The 11,753-nt window shown below is 37.4% G+C and overlaps 1 protein-coding gene across 1 annotated transcript in view; it reads right to left on the reverse strand.

Moving 5' to 3' along the window:
• adra1d (adrenoceptor alpha 1D) overlaps positions 1-9,686 on the reverse strand; it is an 11,827-nt gene extending 2,141 nt beyond the window's left edge. Inside the window, exon 1 of the mRNA XM_014007862.1 lies at positions 8,314-9,686. Coding sequence (XP_013863316.1) covers positions 8,314-9,256 — 943 coding nt within the window. The 5' untranslated portion in view covers positions 9,257-9,686. The remainder of the gene's footprint in view (positions 1-8,313) is intronic.
• Positions 9,687-11,753: the final 2,067 nt, after the last annotated feature.

Here is an 11,753-nt window from a genome sequence, read left to right on the forward strand (position 1 = left end):
ACTTGGGCCAGCTCATCTGTCGGAATCTCAAGGCGTTCCCAGGCCAGCTGAGAAACATAGTCCCTCCAGCGTGTCCTGGGTCTACCATTGGGTCTCCCAGTGGGACGTGCCCAGAACACCTCATCAGAGGCATCCAGGAGGCATCCTAACCAGATGCCCGAGCCATCTCAACTGGCTCCTCACGATGTGGAGGAGTAGCAGCTGTACTCTGAGCCCCTCACAGATGACGAACTTCTCACTCTAACTAGATGACAAAATAAAGCTAAAAGTACCTGTTTTAAGCAGTTAAAAAAGTTGCATTCAGATTTATAATCAACTTTCTATACCAGCAAGCTTACAAAGGKGTGGCTGCTGCACCCTATGTCCCCTTACTGCTCTTGGTTTTGGAGATTGGAGATTTTAAGACAGCAGAAATCTGATTTGATTTGATTTTAGACTAACCCCTAGTTCATCAGTCTAGTCAGAATCAAGTACTTAATTTCCAAACTGAAGTCATTCAAAGGATTTATCAACAACAGGTAAGATACTTATTATACTTATTGTTCACTGTTTTGTTTGTTGATTTTGGGTGTCAGGTCAGTCTTGGCATAAAATCTTTGTAACAGTGCCTGAATATTGAAGGGTTAAATTTGTGCACAAATCTACCTCTGCCTTTGCATAAAACTTCTTATAACATTTTAATACTCAGACAACAGTACTGAAACTGTTGACTGATGATATTTGAACTGTACTAAAAACAATTTTAATTCAACTTGCATGTTCTCACAGACAGCATTGCTTTTTACATTTCTTAATACCTACCATAATATTTTAGTATGACCTGTTTTAAACTGCAGTAATTTGTGGAATGATGCCTCTCTCTATATAAACTCTAATTGAACTCTGCTGCTGATTTGCAGCTCAGAGCTYGTGTCGGATCTCCACTGCTTTGGTTCAGAAACGCATAATAGTCAGCTCAATTGTGTTCGCACAATGTGGAAACAAAGGAAATGGCTTGTGTGTCATTTTCAGAGTAATGACTTCATGCTGTTTTGACATCAGCTACCAACAACACACTGTGCGCAACAAATGCAAACAGGGGGTGTGCCATCTACTGAATCATAAAGCAGCAGAATGGCAGAGCTTTGTACAGGTTCATTCTGGCTTGTGTGCCAATTACTCACTAAATCTTACTCTTGCATTCACTCAAAGACTCTATAAGGTCATTTTAATAAAAAAATTCAATATGAAGATGAATAAAGGTATTAGAGGCCAGGTTCTCTATTGAGTCTTCCCACTGAAATGACGTAAACCTGGAGGCAGACAGCACGATTCATCACTCTGACGCAAAACCACAACTCCATGACAACAGGTAACTGTCTATTTTTTTTTCATTTTGTTTGTTTACTATCAGCCTTTGTGAAGCAAAGAAGAAAAAAATTGATATTTGCAAAGTATTTGCTATTTTGAACCTTTTCTGACTGATTTTAGATGTGTAGCCACCGGCCTAAGTCTTAAGCCAGAACTAAAAAAAAAAAAAAAAAAAAAAAGATTGAGCAGAATCTTAAGTGCTTTGAACACACTCCACGCAGGAGTCTGGAGACCTGTCTAATATATGAGGAAATGTTTAGTGATGCCTCTTTCATGTGAGAAGAGAAAATCCTGAAGTATCTCCTTCACACAAGGATCCAAGGTTGTGAATGTCATTCTTTTATATTGAGGTTTTTAAACCTGCCCTCGTAGGAACATGAAGCACTGATGCATTAAAGATGACCTGCTTATATGTATGCAGATACCACTCTGACAYGGTGTGGTGCTACTTATAGCTAATATGGTGAATAACACTAAAAACAAACATTACACTTTTTATTTTAGACAAGACTTTTCATTTTTGTCACACAAAAGTGTGATGATGACTCTGCCTGTGTGTGTTTTCTCATAAACCACTGGACAAATTTGGATGCAAATCTCAGAAAGTAATAGGCCTACACCTAAAAGTGAAACACTTTTGAAAACAGACTTGTTTAAAATAGCCAGAAAGCCTATCTAAAAGGACTGTAMTGCTGCCAGTTTTACAGATTTTGGGCTATAATTTGGTGTAGTAGTAGCTAAAAAAGATCCATGACTTGTGCTCTGAGCAGTAAAATATTACCCAAGATCTGTGTTTACAACTTGGCCATTAACGAAAACAGTCAACTGCGTCTGTTAGCAAAACTTCTCAGGAACCATCAGACAGATTTTAATGAAACTTTCAGAAAGTAATCATTTTTGCTGACATTCACAATCAAYYCGATTCAAGATGGCCACCACAGCTAATTGACTGTATCAAACACAACAATGGTTGTAACAGCTTAACAGGTATTGAGCTAAACTTCAGAGTGGAAGTCAATAAGCATCACCTGCAACAGAGTGTGACAGACTGCAGAAAAGGTTTGCCTCAAACTTTGGCAATAAATGCTAATATCAACCATAATTGTAAGCAAAATACCTTATAAACCACTGAACTGATTTAGAAATTAATAATTGGATAGTGAAACTAGTGTATGTAATGAATTGATTTATTATGTTTAAGCTTTCTTTAACCAAACAAATCCCACAGAAAKTGCAGCTCTTTTTTGCAAGGAAGGCAGCCTAACATGCATGTTTTTGGTCGATTRGAAGGAAACTGAAATACCTGGAAAAAACCCACACAAGCATAAGGAAAACATTCAAACTCCATAAAGAAAGCTCTCAGGTCAGAACTCTGTATAAAACCCAGGACCGTCTTGCCGTGTGGCATCAACCGTTGATCCATCAAACTACCAACATTTAGTCAGCTCAGTTCAAGATGGCTGCCACAGCTATTRGTCCRCAYAAAAGYAGCTTAACTTTATGAATTTTAAAAAAATATTGAGGCTGAATTTGATGTRGTAGTAGCTGATAGTCATTTACACCTCACATTCAAAGAGCTGCACRTCTTTGCATAAAATTTTGTGAATCACTGTTTAAGACAAGTTTTGCTGACAGACATATCTGAAACTTGAACCAATAAAGTTGAAACTGTTAAAAACTAATGCTTGGTTTTCTATCTGTAACTGATTCATGTTTAGGCTCCGCCCATTTCAAGATGGCCACAACAGCTAAACAACATTATAGTCAACAAAATAAGAGCACAAGTTTTTTTTTTTCTGAAGAGGGAACTGCTTCAGATTAAGCAGAATAATTTTACAAAAGACCTCACACTGAGCTATAGATCATAACAAAACACTGTCTGTTTATACAAGCTGATGAAGAGGAAATGCCAAGCAGTGCATCAGTGACTRAAAGGTTTAAATATATGTAGTTTTAAGGAAGGTACAAAAAACATATTTTTGTGTTTTTGGTGTTTTGGTTGCTCTGGCACATTTGGATAAATTATTCAGATTGATTTATTAAGAAGGAGTATACACACACAAACAAACAGTTGTTCCACCTGTAGTCCCTATTGGTTAATAAATAATAAAATACATAAAAAATGCAAAAACAAATCAAAAACACTGAGAACAGATGCAGCACAAAACAACTAAATACATTTGAAAACCCAAATACAAACAAGCTGATTAAATGTAGGATAAAAAAAAATAGAAAACACACTCACTCCATCTATAAGTTGCCAGTTAACATACAGTATACTGGTCAATTAGCTGTAATGGCCATATTTAAAGTTAAAGAGTTGAAGAAGTTCTGAAAGTTTTATCAAAATTAGCTTAATAGTTCACAAAAAAATTGCTACTGGTACAGATAAAGAAACACTCACATACAAATATGGCATGCCATGTGTAAAATAATAATTTAAAAAATGCCACTAACACATTTACATTATTTAGTTCACTTTCTGAGTGTAAAATCTTAGTTAAAATTTCCCAATAGATTCCCACTTTTTATTTTTATTTAGATTACTGCTCTTACATTTTACTAGTTTTTTTTAACGATTTTATTATTATTATTATTATTATTATTATTATTATTATTATTATTATTATTTTAATGGTAAATGTTATGTCTGAATTTTAAATCCTAAATGTAAACGTGTAAGTTAAATGGTAAAGTATACATTTTAGTATTCCATGAAGGAATGCAGCCCTTGACTTTGGTGCACACCTTTTGTAATTATGTCATCATCCAGAAACAAAAGCAGGTGCTAACGCTGCTAACACTGCTAACACTTACCTACAAGACATCAMACTTGCWGTTGTGGTCRATGTCCRAGTGGCACTKCAAATTGCTGGACCACATGTACCATCCAYATTGTTTTGATGAACACATTTTGAGTATAACTTTTAAATGCATCTTTAGCAGCAAATAGCAGTGTTTCCTTTTGTCACAGGGTGATGATGTCACAACAAAAGATGTGCACCAACAACAAAGGCTGTGTACCATTCCAAAATTCTTAAAGGTAAGCTTTATCATTGAGCTGCAACTTTTAAGATTTTAATTTTTATTTTTAGATTTATACATTTAGATTTAGGAATTAAAATTTACATCTAAAAAAATAAAAACATTTGTAAAAAAAATAAGCAAAATGTCAGGGCTGTGGTCTAAATAACAATACAATGTTAATGAGAATTTGCTAACTAGTATTTTACACCCAGGAAGTGAACTAAATAATGCAAATGTGTTAGTGACATTTTTCAACATTTTATTTTACACTTGGCATCTCATACATACACACACAAGCAAAAACTTTATTGTCAATGTTTATTGAGGCCATAAGGATTAAATTGAACTATTTCAGTCTTTATATGGTAGAAATGTTTGTAATGTTTCATAAATTCTACTTAAGGATAAAATTTATATTTTATTTACAACATAAAATTATTCAGTATATTGGYTGAATTATGTGCAGCTGCTTAGACTTTTTCTTTACATTTATTTATTAAAAAACACAATGTTTATGCCTTTAGTGAATTTTATTTTTAGTCTTAGCTTTTCACAGAAAGAGAGAAAGGAGGTTTTTAAAAGAACTGAAAGACTTTTTATCTGGATTCATGCTGTTTGCAACGTTTCAAAAAAGCTGATTTTATGGAACCAGAGCATTAACACGAGTAAACCTGTGCCAGGGGAATCTCTCTGGACTGTGAGATGAGTCATAGTGTTGAGTCTAAATTTACATCATCATTGAGAAAAGACCTGGTTGGCATTGACGTGCTATAATTACAGGTCTGTCTCTCTGTGAAAGGTTACTCATTATTGATTATCTCTACCATCGACCCACATCAGTGTGTCTGATGAAGTGTGTGTGCGAGCCCAGGCGAAAACACTCTACACTCATCAATCAGTCATAAAGGACTCTGCCCGCAGAGACAAACAGGTGGCACGTCATTAACCCCCGGCGGGAACTTCATGGTTTTAAAAATACAACCTTTGCATTCAACAGGAAACGGTTTGTTGGACGGAAGGTTTTAACATTGAGTTATAACTCATAAGAGCTCTAATTAGAGTTTATTGGCCTTTCCAGACAGCTTTATAATACCCCAGACACTTATCTTCCTGATTGTCTGATCTTAATTATGCAAATTAACTTTTACAGGGAGTCAGTTACTCTAATGATTAAATGTTGGTTTTGCTGAGAATATAATCTGCTCTGGGGGAGCAGGCTGAATACATATGTGTTTGCTCACTTTTTTATTTTTTTTATCGATATGACAAAAATGATTACTTTCAAACATTCAGAACAAAGGAGTTTAGCTGTGATCATTGKGTGACGCTCATAATTGTGTTTACTCATCTTTTATCTTAAGAAAAGTCATTCATTCTACCCTGCCCTTTATCACACAAATAAAGGTGCCCTTTTCCTCTTTGTTGAATGGATGACGTCTTTACCCCCCCCCCCCCATAGGCTTTGATTACAATAAAAGCTGTGAGAGATCAGAATTTTTTGTTTTGTTTTGTTTTGTTTTACAATCCGTAAGACATTTATCCATAGGTGTTCAGGTTTGTAGTTCCAAGTTTTCAGTGAATTATTGGTAGCTGACAGATTTTCTTTTTTGTGAATGTTTCTAAAAATCCATTCAATATTGTAAAAATGACCACTGTTCCTGGATTTCGAAGCTTTTCTAACCTTCTGTCACAAACGTGAAACCGAACTCTCAGTAGATATTATTGTTAGCTCTCTGGACTCCGAGGCTTTSGGAGTTCTCATAAGAACGCAGCTTGTTATGGTTAAATCTTTAAAATATAACAATAACAGCCTGAAAACATTTCAGGTCGTGTCATTTGACAGGGATATTCAGGTGGAATTTTAATCAAATTTAACAAATGTTATTAATGCAATCTGGTCAGTTTGAACAATGTACTCATGTAATGGAACTAATTAAAGTAATCAAGTATGAAGTGGTTTTCAAGTAAATTCAGAAAGTCATGCCTCAACAATGTGTGTGTGTGTGTGTGTGTGTGTGTGTGTGTGTGTGTGTGTGTGTGTGTGTGTGTGTGTGTGTGTGTGTGTGCACAACAGTGATATTTTGAATGAGGTTGCAATGACATATGAGATTTATTTCTGTTTTTGCTCACATGTTTATTGTTGTTTTATGCTTTGTTTTGCTTTTTTATATTTCAAAGTATAACAAAGTAGCCTATACAGACATTTTGTTTATTCTTAGATAGACAATAAAATGTTTAGTTTTCTGTTTGCTAACTCTAAAAGGAGTTGTTACAGTCTGTAAAATTAGAATTTTGGTGGATCTGATAGATTTTTTTACACTGCACTGTAAATTTAGACATACTGTATATGATTGCTCAACTAATTTATGCTTAATTTGCAACAATTTATATATCAGATTTTAAAAATATTGATGTCTCTAGAACTATGACATAAGTTTTCAACTCTCCACTAAAAAAAAAGCTTATTTTGAGTCTGGATGCAGACCATGGACCACCATTTGAGGACCTGTGCTCTGGAAATTTATTGTGCAGTTTATTGTTAGATCATCAAGAAGTCAAAAAGTTGTTCACCGGTTTATTTGGCTCCTGTGCTTTAGGCTTGAGCAGCAGAACCAGAGATATAAAAATAGAATAAGCATCTGCATAGAAATAGAAAGTATTCAATCACTCAAAGGCATAAATCAATTATTTACACGAAGCACATTTATTTCCTAAATCACGTATTTATTCATTAATCAGATGAAAATGTGAGATCTCTCATGATTTGCTAGGGTTTAAAGTGGCCTGTCGTTGATAATGGCTCTCAGCCACCACAACATTTGAACATGTGTAAAATTCAGGGAGTTATAGACAGTTTTGTGCAAACTAGGGTTGATTAGTTTTGGTAGCCATCTTGAATAATTCAGTTGCACATCAACTAATTACTTTCAGAAAGTTTCAATAGAACTTCTCAGTAGTTTATGAGATATTTTGCTAACAGACAAAAAAGGGCCAATGCCAACAGTTAATGTCAAAGTTTTAAGGAAAKGTTTTGTGCAATGAGTTGTTCTAAAATACTGGTGGGCACAATGCTCAGTTACAATCACACCGAAGTTTAGCTCCTTTTTCTGTAAAACAGTTAAAGCCATTTTTGTATTGTCTAAGGTTAGTGAACTGTGGTGGCCATCTTGAATGGGGTTGCCTCCGAGGGCTTAAATTTAGGTCTATCATTGGGGGTCATGCTGTCTGTCTATTTACATTGAATCCTTTACTTTTGATTCAGGATATGATGGGGTTATACAGTAGGCCATGTATGGGCTTTTCCCCCCACTATTTTTTCCTACAKYAACAAATATTTTACATTTTTAAGAKACAACATACTGCCTAAATTTCTCARTTTCSCARAAATATATTTACCTGGTGTGRWATGGATAAATTACAACACAATTCAATGTTATAGACTTATATGGACTGGATCAAAAATATTGTGGGGATCATACCCCCTCAGCCCCCCTGAAAGTTACACCCATGGTTGACTCCAAAAGTTAATCGGTTGTAGACATTCATCCAGTAATTCTTTTCTGATTTGTTTTCGTTTAAAACTGTTCAGTGATTTGTGAGATTTTTTTTCTATCATACAGACAGAGTTAATGGTTAATTGCAAAGTTTTTAACACAGATCTCGTGAGATAGTTCTCAGCATTGGGAGTTTCAGCTGCTTTTGCCTCAATGTTCGTAAAATTGCCAAAGTTTTACCAAATTTTTTGTGTTTTCAAAAGTCAGTGGCTGTGGGTTTCCTTTAAAGTTCATCATTTGATGTGCATGGGATAATTACTTTCAGAGAGTTTTATTAAAATCCGTTCTTTGGTTCATGAACTATTTTGTAAACAAACTGAGAAAAGCGCAACAACATTTTGGCACTTTCGCGCACGGCGGTGGGCGATAAACCTGAACATACCTAAAGGTAGAAAGAAGAAAAAGGGCAGCCAGCAGAGGATGAACATCCCCACCACGATGGCGAGAGTTTTCGCCGCCTTTTTCTCCCTGGAGAACTTCATGAGRCGCACGGAGAGGGAACTTCGGAACGGGTGGTTCTTGCTGCTCTTGGAGCTGGCGGTGCGCGCGTCCTCCAGCACGCTGCGGCAGTGGATGCGCAGCACCACCTCCACAGACTTGTCCCTCTCCCGCTTGACCCCTGCCTCCAGGCTCCTGGTGGTCCTGCGGGCGACCACGTACACCCTGAAGTACATGATCAGGATGACCATGAGCGGCAGGTAAAAGGAGAAGAGAGAGGAGAAGAGCGCGTAGCCGGGCTCCTCCGTGATGCTGCAGATGCTGTCGTCCACKGGCGGGGGTTCCTTCCAACCCAGCAGGGGTCCCACGGAGATCACCACGGAGGAGACCCACACCAGCACCAGGATGGCCGCCGCTCTCCTCTCCGTCATGATGCTGGGGTACTTGAGACAGTACTTCACCCCGATGTAGCGGTCGATGGAGATGATGCAGAGGCTGAGGATGGAGGCGGTGCAGCAGAGCACGTCCACAGCTGCCCAGATGTTGCAGAACACCCGGCCGAACGCCCAGCAGCCCAGAACCTCCAGGGAGGCGGAGAAGGGCAGCACGATGACGCTCAGCAGCAGGTCCGCCATGGCCAAGTTGACGATGAAGAAGTTGGTGATGTTCTGCAGGTGTTTGTTGCACACCACGGACAGGATGACCAGGATGTTCCCGGCGAACGCCACCAGGATGAAGGCGGACAGGAAGATCCCGACCCCGACAACCTGCGGGTCCATGATGGTGAAGTTCCTGCACGCCGTGACGTTCTGGTCCAGGACGGAGTCGTTGAGCGCGTCGAAATCCAGCCCATAGTTGCTGCCATTACTCAAATTAGACTCTGTCATTTTGCGCCATAAAGAGAACTTTTTAGGGGAAGTTTTTTCTTTTCTTTTCCCCCTCAGGAAAAACGAGTGAAGCAGAACGCGGTCAGGCTTACTCCAACCAGCAAGACAACCAGGCGGCCGTCAGCGGGATTAACCCTTCCCATCATCAGGAATAGCTATTAATATTAATAATAAAMTAAAACAAAGCATCCACATGCGCGTCTGCTTAATTGAAAAAATGTTTTCAAAGAAGGAAGCTCACTGGAAAAATCAGATTCTTCAAGTCATAAGGAAAAAAAAAGAAAAATGTAGGAAAATACACTGAGGTCCACATTTCTTATTCCACACGAGTGTTTCCTGCTGCATCCTTTGGACCAACTCTGATCACAGACTGGGAGCTGGTGCAGCAGGTCTGAACCCTCAGCTCCACCCACACGGATCACATTCATGTTCCCAGTCTCCACAAGAGAGCGTACACATTCAGACATGACCACCAGAATACTTTATTTTTTTWAAATAAGCATTTGTTGTAAAAGCCAAAAATAGCAACAAAACATCTATACTGTTATTGTTTCATACAAGAATAAAGCTCCATCCYTGAAAGACAAGAACAAAATAATCCAAACATAACCAACTGTGCTGACAGTTAGTGTTTTCATCAGAGAGCCCTCATGCAAAGCTGTGAAGTTTCCCAGACACTGGGGCTGCCACATCCAGACTTTGTGCGCTTTCAAAGAAGGACAAGCCGGTCCAAAACCCCAGGGAGCCCGCAGGAAAGGGTCAAGGAGCGGGACATCATGTGGGGAAAATAAAAACCTCAAAGTATCACTTTGTCTGGTGGGACTTAAACACCGGATCTTATTTAGATAATATTAATAACAAACCTGGAAAAAGGTCAAAAGTTGTAATGCRCTCTGACTATAAACATAATCACCCCCTCTCATTTCCTGTGTGAATTTATTTACAGGTTAACAGTGTCACAGTATTTTTATACTATTTTAATATAAAACTGAGTTTCACCCTTATAACCAATAAACTATTGTTTCTCACAAAATAAATAAACTCTCCCAATGATTTAGTTTGTCTCCATGACAAATTCTGTTATAATTATCATCATAATTTGTTAAGACATGTAAATCTGTCAAATGAATGATTCTGGCACAAAGTAGCATCGACCAGTGTGGCAACAAACATTTCCAAAGAGATTTTTAATGCTAACTTTAAGAAATCTGTTGCAAAATCTGTCTTTGTTTCTTTCTTTGCCAAACATTGCCAAAGCAAGTTTGTGAGTTTTGATTTCTGACTCATAAATTTTTCATAATTTCACCCGTATCATGACCATTCTTCCACAAACTTCCCAAACATAATTAGCACCCCGGCCTGAAGACATCTACAGACCAATCTCCATGCTGGCTCCAACCACCTGATGTTAATGGAAGTCCATCAAATTACACCWGCGCTATTCAATTTATGGGAAATTTAGAGTGCACCGTTCAAATGACTTTGCAAATGAGATGGAACTTCACAAGACATTCTTTTTGTGAGCTTTCTGTCCAGCAGTGTGATTTATTCACTTCATATATCTGCAGCAATGCCTTCTAGGAACAATGGGTCTGAATCCTATGGTGGTCCTTTTATTTCAACTCACTGAGTCTGTACATTTGTACTGCTTTCTTAAAAAAATAAATAAAAACTAAAATCAGAGGCCAAAAACTCCAGTAATGTGAACACAGCTGTATGTGTGCAGTATCAGTTTTCTAAAAAAATACATTATGTACTTTGCATATGCAATGTAATTTGTGGCAAGTAATTGTTCTTCAAATACCTTCAACTTTATAAAAACTCTCCTGGTTAAACTTGGAAACAGTGTTAATCATTTCTTGTAGTAAACAGAAAACAATTCCTTCTGACGGTCGGACACAAATAAAAGACTATACTACAAATACTACGAGTTCATGTGTGATTTAATATTACATAATATCAAACACATTGTCATTTACATTTGGCCGTCAACTCAAACTCTTTCATTTCTTACAGAAAAATGATTTTAGTTTGAACCTTTTGTAACAAAGGCAGTGGGTGATATGGATCCCTTCAAGAAATGTTAAGCCTTTATGCCCACGGGCCACATCCAGTCTGTAGGTGACTTTTTAAAGTTAGTGTTTCGTTTTTAATAAAAAAAAAACAATCAAAGCAACTCAGGATCCAAGGGCATTTATTCTAAGTCCCCACAACAACACATTGCACGAAGCTAAATATGAGAAATTTACTAAAGTCGCAATAAACAACGGCAACTTTTATACTTAAACCACAACAACGTATAGGAGTACGCACTCAAAGTGTCGAATGCAGTTGAATGGCAGCTCTCTTAACAAAGTGTTTATTTTTTGTTTCCTTCAAGCATTTTGTATTTTTTTTACTACACAAGAGTGCAATTGTACATGCATTTAAGCATGACATCCTCTAAGTTACTGCATTGTATGTTGGTCAAATAAATTACATATATATATAGTATATA

The sequence above is a fragment of the Austrofundulus limnaeus genome, unplaced genomic scaffold (genome assembly GCF_001266775.1).
Source record: "Austrofundulus limnaeus strain Quisiro unplaced genomic scaffold, Austrofundulus_limnaeus-1.0 Scaffold45, whole genome shotgun sequence".
Lineage (NCBI taxonomy): Eukaryota > Metazoa > Chordata > Actinopteri > Cyprinodontiformes > Rivulidae > Austrofundulus > Austrofundulus limnaeus.